Consider the following 21,430-nt stretch of genomic DNA (forward strand, 5'->3'; position numbering starts at 1 on the left):
GCTTGATCATATAAGGTGCGAAGACAAATTTGGATATTAAAATGTCCACAAAAAATGCATTTAAGAGGACACACTGGTCTTAAAACTTTTTTATTTTTGCTTTCAAACCAATTTTGATGAAACTTCATAGGCTTCTCAGCTTTTTTTAGTTGAGTTTAATAATCAAATTAGTTTTAATGTAAGGTAATCAGTTTCAAAGATAATTAAAATCTTGACTGATGATGATGATGTATGGATTTTAATGGCGCAAGGTTGACTGCGGGCAAGTAGCGCCAAAGGAGAGTACCGTCTCGATTGTTCTTGAGAAAAATAGAAAAAACTATTCAACAAAAAATTACCAGCAAGACATAATAGATAGCAGAAGTTGTGGAGAATGCAATGTAGGAAGCAGTTTTTATTGTCTCGCAATCACATGCAACTTTACATCAATTCTAGCTTCTACGTTTGAAGTACTCCTGAAAACCAATTACAAATAATGCTAATTAAACAATTATTAAAACACGTAATGCAAAATCCGTTTCCCTTACTGCACGGTTTAAAAATTCAGCTTCATGCTGCAAAGTAAATGATTTTTCTAGCTGCACTAGATGCTGCGATGTACCTCAAGAATTTCCCATCTCTGCAATAGGATTTCCTTTCGCTGTGGTGCAGAAGTAGAGAATTGCAGAAAATTTGTTAATTTGACATCATAATCTGATCAAAATCGGGCCTGCACAGCTTTTAGAAGTACTTGGCTATGATACCGACTCTTTGAAGGGAAAACTCTGCAAATCAACAGAAATGTGGTACCTAACTAAATGCGCTTTTGGGCAATTTTTCTGCTCCAAAGACTCATGTGTCCCCTTGATTAAATGAGGCAGGAGCCTGTTGCACAGTTTAATCATTCATAAAGCATATGTGGCAAAGTAAGTGTGGAAATGTTGAAACACAAGCTGAATGAGCACATCAGCTCAGAAAACTCGACTGTCACTTCAAATGAAGGACGATGCCTGACTGGAGGTTACAGTCCCGTATATTATGTTAAATTAGTATTAGTTATGCTAAATTAAGTTTGAATGTGCTTTCTTGTCACCGTGTATTTTCAACACTGAGCTACTCGCTTTCTTTCTGCCACGGTTATGATCGTAACGTAATGCTTGCACTTTTCCACCAAGAAACAAAGCAGTCTTTCTTTGTGTGCGTGTGTGCCTATCCTTTTGTTACCCCATCTCTAGACTCAACATTCTCCTCACATTCAGAACAGAAAGCACTGCAAATACTGTGGCTAATCAGTGTTTGAATCCGTCTGACAGAGAAGAGGACTGTACGCTGTATTGCTGACTTCTGCTGCTATATTTCAACAGGAAAAGTGGAAGCACCAATAAAGGGCTACTAATTCTGGTGTGCGAAGCCACTTGACAGTGCTGTAACAACCAGCATCCTGTCATGCAACGGCAGCAGCACGTCACAGTAGGCTGGATACTCTATACGCAAGCAAGTAAGCCTAGCTGAAAAGTTAACGAGGAAAGCTTTGTGATATTGGCACAACTTCCAAAGTACTACAGTACTACAGCCATATAGCACACCCTGCCTCCACAAAATAATAAATTCTTAATCACAGTCTTCAAACTCGCACAGTATACAACATTGCATCGATACTGCATCAACTCCATCTACTGGGTGCTAGACAAGCGTAAGGTTCCACATCAGGCTTCATTCGGTAATGCGAAACTTTAATTCACAGTGTCGTCATAGACCATAACCACGACGCCAGGACGCGGTTATCTATTCCAACAACTTGCCATAGATTGGGATAAGCGTTGCGCACTAAATTTGATGCAGAACTAACATGGTGGGAGATCAATAATTGCTGTCTACACTATCATAAAAACTTTGAACACTCAGAGTTTCCTGCAGTAAACTGTGCTACAGTCATAACCCAAACGAAGGGTTGCAAGCAGGGCTAGTTGGAAAGACTTGGTCTGGATGAAACCAGCGCGAACTTAAACAAAGACAAAGGAAGTGGAACACCAGCGACTGTCCTTGCGTTTCACTTCCTTTGTGTTTGTTTAAGTTCGCGCTGGTTTCAACCACGAGTAACCCAAACGAGCGCACAGTGGTCACAGCGGCCGCTGCTGTGCAGGCTCACCTTTGCCCCTGGACCTCCGGCCGCCGGTGCTAAATACGCGCGACACAAACGATTCGCCAGGCGGAAATTCGGCTGCAAGCGAAAGCACAGCAGAGCACAGGGGGGAAGAGAGCACACATGAAAGAGCAGCAGCAGAAGCATTGAGAAGACACACACCAAAACACAAGGCAGAAGAACACAAACAGCGCACCCAAGTACAGCCTGGTAGCCAAGGGGCTGCTAGCCCACACAGAACCTGGTAAACACAGTGTGTGGCTTTTTTGGACTCGCTAACTCGTGCAACTTAGCTGCTGTGGACCCCGCACATTAATTCTGTTCACTGCGTGACATCGCGCTTCGATCATTTCATTACCAGGCTCCAATAACAAGGATCTGTATTCAAACATCAAATTTTTTACCGCTGGAAACATTGTCAGTGGCCCGGTAGGCAGAAATGTCAGCTTCTGTTTGTACTGTCTTTGTCACCCTAATTGAAACATGCAAAGAAACAGTTGACTGCAGGATTTTCACCATAGGTCCACGTCGAACCTTTTTCTGCACCGTTCATGTTCAGTGAAAATTTTCTCTGAAGATGACATGTACGCAGAGCGTGCATGCGCTCACATGCACGCGTGTATACAGCGTTTTTTCTCGTTTTCTCGAACTACTTGTGCTACCCTTGCTGCATGCTATTTCCCAAGAAACTTGCACTCATCTTTGCCCATATACTTCTGATAATTAGTAATCCTTTTCCTACAGAAACCCATTTCCTTAAGGGGGGACACTGCTTTTGAAACAGCTTCCCTTAATTGTCAAGTAAAATTGTGAAACTTGTCAGTTTTGCTGCTTTTTTTCCCGCTGATTTCAAAAAATGGCATTTTTTTCAGTCAATAAATTAGTTACTAATGTAATTGAAGATAATTAGCCATTTTGGGAGGAACAATAGACAAAACACTGCTCGTCATAAAGCTGTAATATTTGTATTTCCCAATACTATGAACCCTGGTGAATGCAATAAGAGAAGCAGTTGTTTTGATGCACTGCTTGGAACTAATTTTACAGCTCATTAAACTCTGGTGTTTGAAATGGGCATTCGAAATGATTCCTTGCCACTGGTGCCACAAAGGTTCAATGAGCTGTTAAATTAGTTCCAAGCAGTGCATCAAAACAACTGCTTCTCTTATTGCCTTCACCAGGGTTCATAGTATTGGGAAATACAAAGATTACAGTTTTATGACCAGCACTGTTTTGTCTATTGTTCCTCCAAAATGGCTAATTATCTTCAATTACATTGGTAACTAATTGACTGACTGAAAAAAATACCATTTTAGAAATCAGCGAAAAAAAAAAAAAAAGAGCAATGCTGACAACTTTCACAGAGTTTACTTGACAATTAAAAGAAATTGTTGTAAGAGCCATGCCTCGCTTAATCACAGCCGATATTCCAATTCTTCACATTCTCTCCAGCATCCATTCCCAGGGTGTATTTTTTGCAGTGGTGTCTCGCGTGCTTCCAGCAATCCACAGCAATATGCTTCAAAAGAACAAGTAGGTTAAACAAGCCAATGTTTGCCTCTCTTGAGTGACACAGTTTGCACGTAATGTCCCATCACAAACTAGCCAAGTTCTGTGTAAGCTCGCATACCCAGCAAGTCCGTCTACCAGCCAGTTTTTGCAGCCTCAGGGAAAACATGACAAAGCAGGGGAGGGGTGCAGTTAAGAAGTAGTGTCAGGAAGTCCCCCAAACAGAATCTGCAGCAACTAAGGAAAAAAAAAAAAAAATACTCCCACCTCCCCCTCGCGGGAACCCCTGTGTAGATGCAACGCATAGGGGGTTCCGTTGTTGCTTCCGTTAGGTTGATTCTCCCATCGCGTGAAGCGTGCCATGAACCCCCTGCCGCGGCTATGACGCAACACAATCCAACACAATCTACTTTAATCCAATCTAATCCAAGCCAAGCCAATCGAATCCAATCCAATGCCCCTCGCGAGAGAGTGTTCGCTATCGGAGAGGAGAGGGGGTGAGCAGCGGAGAGCGCAGCTGGCGCGGCGAGGAGAATGGGGGAGGGGTGTGGACGGACAACAACAACGCCGTATGGAGGGACAAGGCGAGTGAATGAGATGCCGTCGCATTTAAAAAACAGTTCTAAAAAATTGGCCCTTTTCTACGTAATTTTTACAATACAAATTGTGGTTCACAAAACCGAAGACAGGGTACTGTAGTTTCGCTCGTATAACCCGCACCAAAAATGCGAAAATTTCTGTGGCAAAGTACGGCTGTGGATAATACGTGGGGGTTTTCCCCTTTAGTGCAGCTTCATGGCAATGCACGTTGTGCCGTGAAGCTCCTACGCAGTAAGTCTGACTATAAGCCTTCCACGGCAGTGATTGCACAAACATACAAGGACAAAGAAACAAGGACGAGCACACTCAAACAACTGAATTTTATTAGTGAATTGTGACTTTCACCTTGCAGTCAGTGTATTCTACTTGCTAAATAGTATACACTTTTTCTGTCTGCATAGTATGTGATGCATTGCTTGAGCAGTAGCTTTGGTTGCAGCCTTTCCTGTATCAAATGTGCGGGCAATACGCGAGGATTTTTTTTTTTTTCCGGCGGGCTGAAAGTGGGGGTGCGGATTATATGCAGCGGCGGGTTATATGCACGAAAATACAGTAGTCAGGTGGCACACTGCGAGATGGCTTGAAATTAGTGCAGGCCAGCTTGGATCTGTACAAGCCCATTTACACTGTGTTCATTGAAAAAATAGCCACCACGTACTCATTGAAACAGAAAGGCAACTAACTACCTGCCAACCCTGATCTTTCTCTTGAAAGTGCGTCCAAAGATACGCAAAGCTTCCCAGCTCTAACACCACCATCAGTGAGCTGTTTTCTTTCTTATAGAAAGCGACAAAAAAAATTGTCCTGTCAAAATGACCATATCTGGTGGGTTCATAATGGGAGGCACCCCTCTACGACCACAGCAGCTATGTGGACATTGTCTATAGCCATAGTCAGGTGTCGTATAGTCAGTCTATATATAGGCTATAGTAGGATGACATAGGAGATTAGATGGACTACCTCGCACCTTGCTAATGAGAGAGGGGCATCTGTGTAACCTCTCATTTTGCAGTTAAGCATGGAAATCCCCCGTGAAAGAGCATTTCTAGCAAGAAATCTGACTAGATTTCTGACTACATTTATAGATTCTAACTAAAATCAATAGCTTCTAACTAGAAAAATTCTTAGTATAGCTAGAGACGTTAATTTCCAGCTTGCAGGTTTTCTTCTTCCAGCTGGACTGACAAATGCTAGCTGGAAGTAATAGCTGCCAGCCGGAAAAAAATCTCAATCCACCTAGAAATGAGCTAGAAACTGTTTCTAGCTAGAAATTCTGTATATTTCTAGCTGGAAATATTTCTAGCTAGAACCTATTAAGCCCATTTACAATGTTCATCATGTTTATCAAAGAAATAGCTGCCACGTTCCAGCTAGAAGCATTTCTAGCTAGAAGAAATTTATGCTTAAACCATCCAGCTGGAAAAAATATTTTCACCTGGGATGCTTTGCATTTCAAGACCCACTGAAGGTCTGTCGAGCATATTGAGGAAGTGGCCTATGTTTGGGTCACCGAGTCATTGCAAGTATGCATGCGTGCTTGATTAAGCCCTAGGGTATCATCAGGCCATCTGTGGCAGGCTCTTCATACCGCTTTCCTCATGTGCACCCCACAACTCCATCGGACTACTTCGAGCTAGTGAGGCACGACGCTCCCAAGCGAATTTCCTGACAAGACAACTGAGCAGGGGACTTGACACACTGCCTATGAGGATGCTTTGCCTAAGGGGCACACTTTGCAATCTACATCACGAGAATTCGCCGAGGGCTTTCGGTGTGCCTTCAGTTTCAAGGTCTGCTTTAAGGGGGACTTCTCCACAATGAGCCACAAGCATGGAAAACTGGCTGGTAGACAGTAATGTTATAGACAAAGTGACAAGACGTAGCAGTCAGTGCTATAAGAGCTTCTTCTGGTTTAGTTTCACACAACTGAAGAAAAAGCAGAGAGAAAATTAGACAACTGACAGAGCAGACAGTCACAGGTAGGACCTTCACCAGCTTACGCACCTGCAACACATACGCAAACGTTGGCCAGCACGGAACACAACTGCTAAGCTTGACAGGCAGCAGCTGTCTTTCTTTGCATTGGGCTACAATGCACAGCCGGCAAAGCACGCACACATGCATGTGCATTAAAGTGCTAAGTGGCAATTACGAAAGAGTAGTTACTTGCGATGTCTTTCCAGCACCATAAAGTTCATTCTCTCTCTTAATGGGCACTAGATGTTTAAAACACATACGCATTAACAAGAGGCAGTTTATTCAGTAAGGCAGACAAACCTGCTTCAATTTCTTGGACGGGGCATTATGCCGCAAGTGGGAGGAAAACGAGGCAAGTTACTGCTCTTTAGTGACCACACAATGGTTGGGGCTAGACTCGTATTAGACACTGTATCCAGGCACACGCTTCTGCTATGTATAGCCACTGACGACGAAAGGTGAAACCCAAAAATATGAATCTGAATGCATAACATATGATGTTTCGATTGTAACTTATGAAATTGCTTTCATCACTTTATAATATGCATGCCTGCAACAGGCCGTTTTCGGTGTCCTAGTCTGCACCTTCATGTTGCAAGTTGCATTTTTCGCTGATATTACCAGACTGTACAAACGGCAGCACGCTGCAGTCTGCAAGCCTGCCGCACTATGCACCTCAATGTGGTGCTTGGTTTATGCGCGGCAACTTTTTTGTTTTTTTATTGTCATAGCGAGAAAAGGATGGAAACAGCAAGAATGCGGCTCAGAGTTTCATTATTGACTACAAGAAACACGACACCAACTCTGCACATGACGCACAAAACACGAGCTGTGTTTGCTAAACACCACAAGCACCGTGCTTCAAACCAACCACTGTGCCATGACTGCACCTGCTTTACAGTGAAATTGCTACTGGATGCCACCGAAACATGCACAGGTCACGGAATTTCAGCTACGACAAGATGTGCCAGCCACTCTTCTGCCGAAAGAGACAAGAACCTGAATAAGTAACGCACTGCTTCAATTACCGCATTCGCATATTCTAACGCACACCCCTTTTCACTAAAGGTAGCATCCAAATTTATTCGCACGTTCCGATCAGGCACAAATCCAAAATCGGCTTCAAAGCATCCAGTGGCACGGCATCGACGCAAACATCCAACTCAATCCAACCCAAAACAATCCGTCAGCATCGCACGAGTAAATTTTGGTGCACGCATTCTTCGATGGGCATATTTTTGCCAGCTGTTGCACGTAATTATTTTTAAATTATTTGTTCAGAATAAATTATTTCTTCAAAATTTCGTGAGGAAACTCAACCGTGCGTTACAATCTTGTGCAAATAAGCTGTAACTACAGTAATTGTGCTACAATACGGTGCAAATATGTTACGCAAACACGCTACAAATACTGTGCAAGTATGCTAATACGGTAATACAGAATCGTGCAAATAGGGTAACAGGTCTCTGATCCTAAACAGCACGAGAGAGCGAAAGTACAAGCTTTGAAGAACTAACTCATCCCGCCGACAGTGTCAAAATAGAGCTGGCCAATGGGAGTGCACTCACTGGCGTGCTCCTGCACGTAGAGTATGAGGATGGCCATGGCGATGCGGTAGAGGGCACGCACGCCCTCGATCAGGAAGCAGTCCACGGTCCGCACCTGTGAACGAAGGGGGCGGGTGTCATGAGGGGGGCACCTCAAACGGGCACCAGACAGCACCCGTGTGCCCAGCACATGCACAGAGCAAAAAGGCGGTGCAGTGAGATGCGGGTGCATGTGTATTCCTCCCGTGTGTGCACTGGTGTGCCTTGAAAGGCCGTCCAGTTGGCGGTGACTGCACCCCATCGTCGATCGAACCGTAAACACGCAGCAGCAACAAACTGCCCCAGGGGGAAACAGATGCACCGAAAAGAGGCATGCGCACAAGCACCCACAGCAACAGCACTTTGGGTTCCACTTCACGCAGCTGCGTTACTGGCTCCCACGTCTGCTTGCAAATGACATTGGCCCCAAACAAACTTCCCACGTACATAAGCTGTTTTGGCTGTCGTGCATACTGCCAACACATTGACACTGCTAAAAATATGGCTGCCAACGATTTTAGGAGCGAAGCCCCTTAGGGGCTGGGGTTGTTGGCGTCTCCTGTCATCGTTGTAATCATCGTAATCATCTCATGCAGTCACGGTACTATGACGCTCGTTCATACCTCGCGCTGGAGTGCTTCGTGCTTCAAAGACAAGAGACTTTTACAGCAAAGCTGTATACTAACTTTACCCCCCAATGGTTTCATCTCTGTTGGCAAAAACACCAAGGTGCCAAGAATACACTTATACACTGCATGCTTCACCCCTCCTCAGGCTTCACGTTAGCGGAGATGGCCCGGGGTTTTTTTTTCATCCCTTCTTCGCCAAACAGCCCACTAAAAAAATTTATGACCTTATAGTCCATATTATGGAACAGTACCAGAACAGCTCGCCACCCTTTAAACAAGTGGTTCAGCTGGGTACATAATACAATGATGCACAATGAATGCAAGGACCCTTATTTCAGCGCAGCCTGTGCGTGAATGGCCTGCAGCCCAAGCAGCTGCAACCCAGAGAGAAGAGATGAGCAGGGAAAGAGGTACAGCATGTGCCGGTCTTGTGCATAAGAAGAGGCAGCCCAACTCTTACTCACCTGTTCGAGCAGAGGCTCTGCAACACAGAATTCAGGTACTTAGTACAAACTCCTTGGTGCATGGTGAAAGCAGAATAACATGAGCTTAGCCGACTTGGTACACAGACACTGCCCTGTGGGCACAGCAGCCAATCTGATGCTGTGGCACCAGATTACAAATACCAAACTGCAGTGCCTAAAGCAAAAAAGCACTGGATTGGGACCCTCTTGTCTAGTACTGGAGTTGAGCAAGGCATGCACAGCCTACAGCAATAGGCTGAACAAACAAATGAGCAACTATGGCGGCATCAATGGGGGATGCCATTTGGATGGAAACTGGGGTTGCTTCAGGGGCGAACATTCCATAAGCCATCCTCGTTTGACCCACCGCCGCCACCCTCTCAGGCCAATTCTCGTGAAAACTGCTCGTGGCACCCGTAGGCAGCTTTTTACATATGGACCTGAGCTGTTGCACTTTGTCTTGGCAGCTACTTTCTGCCACGAAACCCCATTTTAAAGTGCAAACATTATTTGGAGAACACTTGGCTCTCACTCCAAACAGCAGTAGAAGCCCTCATACTGCTGCCCAGCCAATTTTCTGCTAATGCCTGCAATCAGGGTGCGTGCGATTGTGAACACCAACACACAAATTATCGGTGTACAACTTCACTCCTGGGGCCCGAAAACAAAAACACCAGTAATCATTTTAATGTGAAAGCGTTACACAACCCACTGAGCAAAAAGGCTGGTGTCGGCGTTTGCAACAGTGAAAAGGCTTCTCAGCTATGTAGCAGGCAAAGGTGGCCATCCATGCCAGCACACCACAGGTGAAGTAAGGGAGCAGAAGAACGATGCAAGCTGGCAAAGAGCAGGCAGGCTCGCGAAATCTTAACCCTTTTGGCCCTGGTGTTGTCATGTGACGACACCACACAAAATGTCCTCTAGCACCTTGAGAACAAAACGAAAACAGCTAGTTTTCAGGGCAAAAGTTCTTCACGGATGCCTCTTGCAAGAGACATCCCCGTTGTTGCGTTTTCAGGGAGCTGGACGCTATGAGAAAGAAGAAGCTCCACTGCACATAGAGTGTGGCGACGGGGCCGGTAAGGAAACTGCAATCCTGGTTTGTCAAAATGTCCCTAGATTTGCAAATACTTGCACAACAAGCCTCACTTTGTTTCTTAGGGCTCAAGGTGTCGTAGTTTTTAGGAAAATAAGCATATTTTTCTTTGAAATCAACAGAAAATTTTGTATTTTGATGTATAATTAATTGCCATGCCCATAAATTAATAAATACTTGCACTATCAGCTCAATTTTTCGTCTCTACACTTCTGAGGTCCAAAACTATGAAAACAAGCAGAAAAACAATTTTTGATGGAAATAAAAATTCTAGGGCTGGAAGGGCTAAAGAACTGAGCAGTAGTGCAATACTATGTAGAATACAGATTGGAGACATTCCGAAGGGTAAGGCCAGTACAGGGGAAACGAACTACAAAGCAAAAATTGTGTAAAGCAGCAAGATGACAAAAACTTTAAAAGACGCCGGGTGGAAGCAACGTGTCTCAAGCGTTCAATTGGACATTAATGCTTTCACACTCACAAATGTTAGGAAGTGCTTAGGTGTCCCCAGAGCTTTCTTTTTTTTTTCCGATGGTAGCTGCATCACGCATCATTCTATTCCATAAAAGGTAGAGCACATTTTCAGACTAAATGGCGTTTTTACAACAGCTCAAGTATACTAGCATATTTGACTGGTCTTTTGGGTCCACTTGTAAAAAAGAAGATATTCCCCACCTGGGTCATAGCACATGTCACAGTGAGACATAAATCTGACAGTTCTCCCACTTTGGTTGCTTTAAGACAACCACCCCACACCCATGTTCCAGGAGTCAAACCTACACTTGAACATTGTCCCTCATAGCCTCACATTGGCTATGGGGCATGCTGTGTGCCTAGCAGCACAATGCCTTAGCCCCTATGGCGAGCGTTGGAGTCAAACCTGGGTTTTAGGCACATGAACTAAACACCACAACCGTTCAAGGCTGCAGCGCTGCCTCACAATGACAAGCGTTTGAACAGCGACTGCGATTCTGAGAACACTGCTCCACTCATCACTCGTCGAGCATCCTCTGCACTGCCAGTGCTCAAATGACAACAATGCACGAGCGATGGCCAGAGGAGCAGTAACGGTACGTACCAGGTGGTAGAAGGGCAGCCCTCGGAAGATCCACAGCTCCCAGGTGTGGAAGATCTTCTCCAGCTCCTCCTCCCGGTGGACCTTGCGCAGCAGCCGCAGGTACGTCTTCTTCTGCGGACATCCATCACAGGGGAAGGCGATGAGAAAAGGAGAGGGGCAAGGGGAGACCCCTATGGCACCCCCCCACTCACGGCCAGCTTCTTGGTGAGCTGCATGAGGGTGTAGGCGGACGTGTCATGCATGAGGCGCGTCTGGCTCAGGTGCCGCACGATGGTGCCCTCGATCAGGGCGCACAGGCACTCGTAGGCCTGCTCCTCGGACACGTAGTGCAGGAGGAGCGAGGTCAGCGGGTGCAGCAACGGGCAGTAGGTGATGAACGGGTGGCTGATGGAGACCACGTAGAGCACCCGCTCGGCACGCTTCTGGCCCTCCGCGTTGAGGCAGTAGTCCTCGCAGTAGATGGGGTCCGCGAACGCCGGCAGGTTCATGGGCCACAGGCCGCCCAGGGACTCGCGCACCGTGCTCATGTAGTAGTCCTCCGCCACACCCACCCCCCGCGCGTGGTTCCGGCACAGCCGCAGCCACAGGTCTCCCCGCTCGGGGTTGTCGATGGGCCAGTGCACCGTGCGCACTATGCCCTTGGCCTGCGGGAACAGCAGCGGGCACAGGGGGAGACCTTGGGGAGCACCGCATTTACGTCCTCATACAGTTGAACCTTGTTAACTCCAACTCGAAGGGGCCCAAAAATTTGTTCGAATTAAAAGAAGTCCAAATTATCGAAAGCTTTGCCGGGACCACAGCGTCTGCTCGAATAAACCAGAAGTTCAAATTAAGCATTCGACTGTAATAGCACTATTCGCCAATAGTGACAGCAAATAATGGACACTAAAATTGCTTTAGCAGGTCACAGCAGTTTATGGTTATCAGTTTATTGGCACAAGGCCAATGAAAGGCAAAGAAAAAAATGAGATAAAAGTCCTGTTAAGTATAATTATTTAAAAACGTGCAATGACTGGTGTCTATGGCAAGGTTGGCACTATGTATACGTCCTCGATCTCTAAAACTTCATCTCCATCAAAACTTAAAATGGAAAGCATGGGATTGTTGCCTAAAAAGCACAATGGGTCCAGTGGAATATGTTGTCTGTACAGTTCTGGGAACTGTTCGTGTTATGCTGCGTCAAGTTCCTTACATTGAATGTTATGGCTTGGCCCTCTCTGCACCTGCTACACAGGTGCCTTGAAGATCCTGTGAGCAGGTGCAAGTGTGTTGCATGCGTGTGTGGCCCATCTGCAAACCTACCTAAGGCAACTTTGATGAGTGTGCAGTGTGAGTCGGCTGTGTATCGCCCCAAGTGTGGTCTCATCACGTAGTTACCTCCTTGATCTTGTCCTGCTTGATGAGGTGGAAGATGTCGTTGTAGACCTTGGTGACGGGTGTCGGGGAGGCCGGGATGGGTTGGGGCAGCTTGCTCGCATCCACAAACTCCCGCTGGAAGCACGCGGGAAGCGCCATGCTGTCGCGCTGCTGCCTGCTCCGCACCCGCGCTGCGTTTGAATGAGAGGGAGTGACAAAAGGGGGAAGTAAGGTCAGTCAGTGTACACCGGAGCAACTGTGGTGCAGCTTTCTGAAAGCAGTGTTCCCAATCAGATCCCCCCACCCCCCACCCCCCTTTCCAGTGAATGAAGAGTGCCCGCTGTTTTTTAAGCTCCCCAATCACAGCTTCACTGAACAAAGCACATGTGCTTGCTGGCAGTCAGATATGGACACACGAGTTTGCTCACTGCCACATAAAAACACTGCAGCAGCATTAGTACACGGCTGAACCCAGATAGGGTGCATCACTAACTCGGAGGGAATAAAAAAGTTTGACAAAACTGATAATTCCACACACAAAATCTACAACGGTCGCAACAAGAAAATGAAGGAAGCTCACACTAACGCGCAAGACTTGAAGGTAGCGAAGCTGTACGCAACCTTCACGACCATCACGACGGTTTAAATCCATAATTGCAGCCGATTTATTTCTTGTTCGCTGCTGGAACGACCTTCACTCCATCATTGTTGCTATTCGCAAGGGGCACGCCCTATAGGAGGCGCGCAAAGCGATCCAAGACGGCTGTCCTAAGAAGGATCGGGGGGTTCCCTTTACGCACCGCCGCATATGTGCGCATTGTAAGCAAAGGGGGTAGCTCTACTTTTTAACCTCGTTAGATGGCAGTGACGCCAGATTTTAACGGCTGTCTTTAACTTAGATGTTACGCGCCACACTAGAACTAAAGACGAACATTTCGACCCACAAGCGAAGGTGAAGAGATATGGCAAAAGCTGCTCACGTCGCTTGCTGCGGCAGTAGGCCTACCACTCTCGATCTGTGAAGCTACAAAGTTTGTGCCTGCAAATATCCCTGGTTCACTAGTCACCACCACAATTCGTAGAGTTCGCTCATTAGCGGTACGGACTTATCAGAATACGTGAGCTTACTAGGTGTTTTATTAACGCCCGCCCGCTTATTTGACAAATCCTGCCTGCATGTATAAGGCATTTTCATAGTATACCGCTCGGTAGTATGTTGTGTCGCTTCGTGCAGAACACGCAAGTCAATGGCTGGCCAGCGTGAATAGTAATAGTTTCCCACTAGGTCTGTTTCAGCACCAGCGAAGGCAACGATATAAACGTTTCCAATCAAACTACCAAAGCGAGGCGTTTTCTTTTTGTTCGAAACAATGCCGAGTGGTCGGCGCCATGGCAGTCGTAGTAGCATTGTCCCCTACTAAAGCCAATATTTTGATAAGACACACTATTAGTAGAGCGTTGGATGCTGCTTATAAAGAAAAACAAACAACCAAACCAGCCCAAAAAGAAACCAGCCAAAACAATTTTGTGGCTCCAGATTGAAGCTGATAAATGCTTGAAACTTTTATGCAGAATGTTAACCTGCTAACCAGCTTGAGCTGCTTTTTTACTGTCACTTAAAGTTTTCTGCATTGCTAGAAGCGGCTTTCTGAAACAAGAAAATGCAAGGAAGGAACACAAAGCTCTTCGCATGTAAATCATTAATTGTAATGCTAGTTCTATACTAGCGCGCCTGGGCAAACCTGTTGTCTGTGAAATGTGAGGTGATGGCCAAGGTGTCCCAAATCGCAAACTACCCTCGCGGTGTCGTACGTGCAAACAACGTTGGTAATATCTCGAAACGCGTCCGCACAATGCACGATGCGCAAAGCAAAAAAAAAAAAAAAAAAAGGTTAACAGCGGTAGGTTTTGGAAAACAGATTATGGTTCAGCGTAATATCTCACTACTAAAATGGGTTATGCCTGCACTCTCACACCCTTGCTTTGCAATGTAAGAACATGAGCATGAAGAAAATAAAATTATAGCAACTTGTTATCGTTCCTTGCATGATTAGGGCGACGGACATCTGCGATCTGGATGAACTTGTGATATGCATACAAACGTCAAGTAAGGGCGACAGAAACTAAAGGCGCCCGCCCTGTAACAACAGAGTTGTTGTTTAGATGAGTTGGTACATAATTGCAAGGATTTAAAGGCATTACACGAAGACGAGGGACTAAAACATCACAATACACACCATGCGCACTGTGTTCGGTTCGTGTTTTGGTTCCTAGTTTTCGTGCAGCACGATAAAATCTCTTGCACGTGGTGTATCAAGCCATAGAGATAATATGTATCAAGCAAGAGACCCTTTAGAACTTAACATGCATCCGGTGAATGTTGTGCTTGTTATCACGTGCGTGAAAACGGCGTCAAAATCCCTGCGATACTACGGGCGAATGCTGCCGGCCAACGTGCGGGCTCCGACGGTTCCGTCGCTCGCCGATCCTCCATGGAGTGATTTCTCCTCCTGCCACCGTGTGGCGCCACCATCTATGCGCCTTGCGAATAAGTGTGAGCTTCCTTCATTTTTTTTTTTTTTTGGAAGTGATAATCATTGGACATCTACTTGAAGGGCGTACACCATGATGCGTCTTCCTTGTTCAGAGCAAGTGCTGCCATGACTGCGGCGAATGCTGGATTTGTTTTTTGGCCAATCTCGGCCAATCTGTATACCGTACTCGTTTTGGCCAATCTTGGCCAATCCCCCTTAGTGGGTATGTTCAGCCTTTTCTTGGTATTCTTAACTGCGGACACGAAAAATAACGATTTGCTGAACAACTTCACTGTTAAAAAATGTTTAAGGACACACTCATACAGGTTCTCAGCAATGCTGACACCTGTGAACTATATTGTTACATGACAATATAGTGGTATAATGCCGCATACTTTTTATCCTTCCCATGTTTTCGGAACACTAAGCCTGCATAATGGGTGAGTTCTTTGCAAGTGCAAATTGAGCATAGTAAACCTTCCAGCAGACAGCATTAAGCAAATGAAGATAATGTTCACAATCATCAGAATTACTCGCTCCTGCCTGATACACAGGGCCAAAAACAACCAAAATGTACCGGAAAAGTCACACTTTGAAGTTTGCATGCACAGTTTCAAGTGGGAGCAATTGTACTGTAGACTTTACAAAGCCAGAAAGTGCATGGCATTTCTGATTCTTTTAGCTAACACTGCCAAAGTAGAACAGCCCCATGCACAATTTAAGGGGGGGCATGGCTTTTAATACAATTTCTTTTAATTGCTAAGTAAACTCTGTGAAACTTGTCAGTCTTGCTGCTTTTTTTTTCACAGATTTCGAATAGGCCATTTTTTTTAGTCAGTCAGTTACCAAGACAATTAGAGATCATTAACCATTTTTGGAGGACCAACAGACAAAATAGTGTTGGTCACGATACTGTAATCTTCATATTTTCCAATACTATAAACCCTGGTGAGTGCAATAAGAGAATCAGTTATTTGACGCTCCGCTTGGAGCTCCAAGATGCTTGAACACACAGGATAGCTGCCAAATAAAATTAGAATGGTGCGCAAATAGTGAATTCGACGATGAGTGATATAAAACAGCTGTCGCTGCCAAAAAAACCTTCGCAATGCTCTCGACAGCTGGCACATTCATAGGGTGTCTTTTAATCACACCACAATGGGTACGACCATGGGAGGTGTTGACAAAGCACCAATGGCATGTCTTCTTTGTAGAAGGCGCATGTTTTGCAAAAAAATTTTTGCTTAAACAAAACCATGATAAACGTCTACCTGATGTTTGCAATAAGCGTGTCCAAAAACCGTACAACACCGGCTTCTAAGTAGATTTTTTCAGAGCGGAACTGTCAGGCGCAAGGTTCTAACCAAAACTGCGTACATCGCACGCACAAGCTCCAGTACTGGGGTAAAATGCCCTGTAGCTCTCGATCTAATATAGGTAGGTTTCTTAGAAAAAAAAATCTTACAAAATTGGCCACCAACACACCTACCATTATGGTGAATTTCATCGACTTGTCGTCATTAGTTCGCAATAAAGTTTCAAACCCTGAAAAATTCGCAACCTGCTGCCAATACATGACAGTCTTTGTTGCAGAAAACGACTGTAACTCATTTTATCGAAACTATCCGAAAACAAATTACGTAAGAATAAATTTAGAAATAATTTTAAGGAAGTTGTGTGTATGCATCTTTATTCGATTGATATAGTAAGGCACCATACATAACTCAAAATAGTTATCCAGCTAGTCTTCACCGGTCTTTCGGCATAGACCAGTCTTCACTGATCTTCAACCTTCTCAGTAGTAGAAGATTGCTAAATTTTTTTTCAAGAAAGCTATCCATCTTCCCTTTTAGCCTTGATGAGAGCAGCATATATCCAGCTACGATTGCCGAGGCATATGAGTTGAGGCAATACTTTTGTACATTTCAAAGAAAACGTCAACTTTTTGCGGTAAAGATGTCGCTAATTAAGTCTTATAAAAGTGGTCATTTATTTACCGTTCCTCTTCAAGGACAGCGCCGTTGCCATCGGTGCAAAAATAAGCCTCGTGCTATCTGTAGAACAAAAAATGACACCTGCATATTTTTCTGAATTGAAAATAACCTGGCTTGGCAAATGACACTGGACAAACAAAGTATGTTGGAACAAAACAAAACATGTAAAAACCAGTGTGTCGAACTGGAAAAAATATCGGTTCGGTTACGGTTCTGGTTCAGGCGAAATCAATTTGATCCGGTTCGACAAAATCACGTACCGAACCGGTTCGCGAACTGGTTCAAGAGATTGAACCGGTTTGCGAACCGGTTCGTTGAGTTGAATTATCACTCAAATTAGAAAAAAACATTTAGTAGTTTAAAACGACAGTCAAATCAAAATACAAACAAAAATTCAAAATTCTGCTGTTCACCAAAAGCAGCAGCGCAATTTCAAAGCAAACTCTAAACAATTACGAGATATAAGAAAAAACAGATGAAGTGGCAACGATTTACCACCTACTTTCTCGCCCAGACTTTATGTTGTCCTAGCGACTATTCATAAATCGACAGCCAAGAGATATGACGGTGGGATATATTTACTGCCCTTTCCTTTTTTGTTGAAATTGCAATGGTCGCTATGGAATCGCCCATCACGGTAACATTGAAGCCTTAAATTTATGCCTGCGTACTGGCGCGTTCTAATACCAGCACTTAACACCAATGGCACACATTTTTTTATATTTGTAACAAAACAGAGAAATCCTACAACAGGCACATAAATACTAACAATGAATTAAATTATTTGATTACCCTGAATAATTCGTTAGCTGTCACCTTATCGAATGTGTTAGCCACACTTTTGTTAAAAGTAAGCTTTAGTTAACGCTCAGTCACTGCATTATTGCTCTGACCACTGCTGTTCCTCTTGGGATAGCTACACCAGATGGGTGCATTACAATCTGTATGTCATCGTACCGCCTGACCCCGGCCATCGTTCCGTGTGCTACATTGCGGAATCTTATAACAGATTATGCTGTTACAAAATGAAAGAGAAATTTCACGCGCGGAGCATGAGATGGGACTTTTTTGGGTAGACGCTCTTTAATTCGTCCACAGCAGTACTCCCCTCCGGAACGAGTAGCAGTAGAAGTAATGTAGCGAGTTGGGCAGTCGGTACAAGTGCACCTTCGGAAAAAAACAGATCTTGAAGAGACAAAACTGCAGAACAAGCAGAAAAGATGATCGCTGGGCGAATGGGACAGTGTGAGGTACCGGCCTGCCTTTCTGCACGTTCATCTGCTTTATTACTGTTTCTGCTTCCAAGACAAGGTCGAGGGCTGCAGTTTCTTACCAAGAGATTAAGTGCGCACCTTAACAGTTTTCCCAGACATATCTGTTGTAATTTGTATCTGTAAAAAACGGAACTTGTCCACTGTACTGTCCTCAAAAACTGACCACGGAACTCGCTTCTTTCGCATTGATGACACGTTCGGTTGTGAAAGGAAGGGCAAAGAAAAGTATACAGCTGAACCTCGTTATAAGAGACACTGATGTAAGAGACAAATGGGTATAAGAGACACTATTCACCCACATGGTTGGCTGCCCTACCTTTCCCATTAAATCGACCTCTTTTATAACAGACATTGGATGTAGAAGATTGGTTATAAGAGACAAGTCATCCTTGAAGTTTAATCAATAATCTTGCTTGTAACAGACATTTTAACTTCAGATGCAGTGCCACCAGTCACTAATTGCAGTTGCTTCCATTGTGGACACACAGGTGGACGACAGACAGCTGCAGTCGCTATTTATTGTAGCTTCAGCAAACACAAAGTGGTTCAGTCAGCTATGAAATGATAATGAGAAGTCCTGCCAATGGAAATGCAACTGACAGAAGTGGTTGAAGCTTACTGCCATTCATTGGATGGAGTGCGATCACACATGCGGGCTCTCCCACTCACGTATCTCCCAATCAAGAAGCACTGCAGGTGTTGAGTCCTGCAAGCGTAATGAATAGCCTGAGCACACAGCGGAAGAAGCTGTGCGCTCTGGCTATTCATCAGGCTCGTGAACTCAACATCTACGATTCATCTTCCACAAACAATGAAAGGAAAGAAAGCTTGTAGAATCGGTTGTAAAAAAGTGTAAATACAGTCATGAAGCAAACAAAGATCCAGAACTGTTTAATAAATTCTGGGGGCCAAACATAAATTAGAATGAATCTTTTGCAACATGCTGTAGCTTTCTTTTGAGCTTATTTTAGTCATACGGTGCCCACATTGAACTAGGGTCTGATTAGTAAGTGAAAACATGGTACCCTGCTTATAAGAGACATCTCATATAAGAGACAGAAACTGCTCCCCGGTACGTGTCTCTTATAAAGGGGTTCAACTGTAGAGCAATATCCACGTTTTGGTGCTTTTTTTTACTTATTCTGTTTTACTTACTCTTTGCGTAATGTTTTAAAACAACGTGATTCGCCTTTTCTTTTTTGTTGTTTTCCGTGTAAACACATTTAAAGAAAAAACTGCCGCATTTGATGCCCCGTGCTATATCCCTGCTCCGAGGCGCAGCTTATGTTGCATGCTGGCAGACTTATTTTAACCAGCTGGCAATATTAAACGTGGGTCAAAATCTTAATACACAGACGTTGTCGATTTCTGTCTACTTCCGAAAAACGGTCGTGGGGAAGGGAGATCGAAACCCTTTGTGGTCAGCAGCAAACAGCTTAGCCACTGAGCAGCTCCTGCGGTCACACTTGTCAAGTATTAACAATTTGCAGGTGTCGGACCTTTTAAACAAATTATGAAATGCAGAAAGTTTGCACACATCGGGTGTGGGCTTTCGCTGTTGCGCAGTAGAGCACTCCTGCAGCCTGATTGCTCCAATAAAGTCGCAGCTAGGGAAGGGAAAGTCCTTTTATATCCCCTGCAAGCTGCCGAGAATGACATTTCGTTTGGTCAGCTTGCACTACGCTCGTGCTTCCAGCAGCAACGGACCATTGCTACATTGGTGCTCATTCATAGAGCGTGATAGCGTTCAATTGTCTGGAGGGGAAAGTGCGCGAGTGGGTACGAAGTTAATGGTACGTGAAAGAAAAAAAAGGCCTGAACTGCATTGACTGTCCAATATCAACAACGAAGGGTCGAACCGTTTTGGCATGAACCAGTAACCGTTATTTCTTTTAAATGCAGAGCATTTCTTAGCCTCGCCTCTTCCTGCGTCGGACGGCGTCCACAGCTCCGCGTCCGCAGCAGGTGCGCCTCTCCTCCTTCCCTCCTCTCTTTTAACAGCAGCTGGCGCGCGCATGCGTCGTAGTCAGCCCGTTTGCTCCGTCGCGGTCTCGGCGTAACAGGTGCGTGATAGCAGTGCGGTGGGGCGTGGAAGGGCGCGTGCTGCTTGCGCATGCGCGCTCTGCTCCCCGTACTGCTCTCCCTCTACTGCGCGTGCTGCAAATATAAAGCGGCTAGCGGTCGCTCGTGCTCCAGTCACTGCGTTGCTCCTTCCTTCCTTGGTTGACACTCGCTCCCACGTTTACTCGTGTTTGCTACTCCAGCATCACGGAAGAAGTGATGGAAGCAACACTGCCTTCAACCAGTACTGAGGCACGAGCCAACATCAGCGTCCCAGCACAAAATAATAAATGACGCATTCAGCCCTATATACTTCTCTCGTCTCGCTCTCCTCTCTCTATACCGCAAAACAACACCAACGCAACTACGACCCAACTACCCACCCTAACGCGACTTTACTCTACTCTCTCTACCCCAAACCAACACCAACGCAACTACGACACAACTACCCACCCTAACGCGACTTTACGCAGTGTTAACGACCCCCAATGCTCTGCATTTACTCGTGTTCCCCTAGCAGGAAAGCGCGGGAATTTTTTTTTCGGTTCAGTTCCGGTTCGGGTTCAGTTCCGGCAAAAATACCGGTTCAGTTCTGGTTTCCGGTTCGGTTAGGTTCCGGTACGACACCATGGTAAAAACAGCGGCCCCAAATTTTATCACCACTATGATGTCAAGCAGATACACTGAATAGTTTGAACATTCCAGAGTTTCGAGCTAAAATTGTTCTAACATTATTATGGCCTGAGCAGAAAAGCAGGTGCCAAGATAAAATGGAATTTTTAAATCCCACCAACGCATACTGCTTTAGCACCCATTCCACAGTAGTTTAGATAATCGGCTTATCTTCAAATGGAGGCTGGACATTCAGTTATTCATCCATCCTTCGTCTAAGCATTGGAGCATTTGAAACCCTGGATAATGCAATCATTTGTGGACTAAAACGTATTCTCCAAGGACAACAGTGAATTCCACTGTCCATCCTGTGGAACCCACCGAATTGCCTCAGATTATTTGTACACGCTCTTGTGAAACCCCGTGAAGTTGGCAAAGCTTCCCGAAGGCTAGAGTTTGCGCGTTTACCACAATACACAAGTGTCCAGCACCAGCCCACTTGGTCCAATTGCTTATCTTGGCGAGGACATGTGTGCAC

General features: G+C 45.1%; 1 protein-coding gene across 5 annotated transcripts in view; it reads right to left on the reverse strand.

Annotated features, from left to right (window-relative positions):
• Sky (GTPase-activating protein skywalker) overlaps window positions 1-21,430 on the reverse strand; it is a 40,061-nt gene that overhangs the window by 10,121 nt on the left and 8,510 nt on the right. For 2 of the 5 annotated variants that reach the window (XM_077697841.1, XM_077697840.1), the window contains exons 4-9: window positions 16,949-17,005; window positions 12,439-12,608; window positions 11,253-11,705; window positions 11,062-11,172; window positions 7,777-7,870; window positions 2,129-2,200 (exon numbers count right to left, since the gene is read on the reverse strand). In XM_077697841.1, coding sequence (XP_077553967.1) covers window positions 2,129-2,200; window positions 7,777-7,870; window positions 11,062-11,172; window positions 11,253-11,705; window positions 12,439-12,608; window positions 16,949-16,979 — 931 coding nt within the window. In that variant the 5' untranslated portion in view covers window positions 16,980-17,005. The remainder of the gene's footprint in view (window positions 1-2,128; window positions 2,201-7,776; window positions 7,871-11,061; window positions 11,173-11,252; window positions 11,706-12,438; window positions 12,609-16,948; window positions 17,006-21,430) is intronic. The other 3 variants (XM_077697844.1, XM_077697843.1, XM_077697845.1) reach the window with 2 other exon arrangements.

Source organism: Haemaphysalis longicornis, unplaced genomic scaffold (assembly GCF_048455015.1).
Source record: "Haemaphysalis longicornis isolate Haplotype H1 unplaced genomic scaffold, Haemaphysalis longicornis Haplotype H1 scaffold_2, whole genome shotgun sequence".
Classification (NCBI taxonomy): domain Eukaryota; kingdom Metazoa; phylum Arthropoda; class Arachnida; order Ixodida; family Ixodidae; genus Haemaphysalis; species Haemaphysalis longicornis.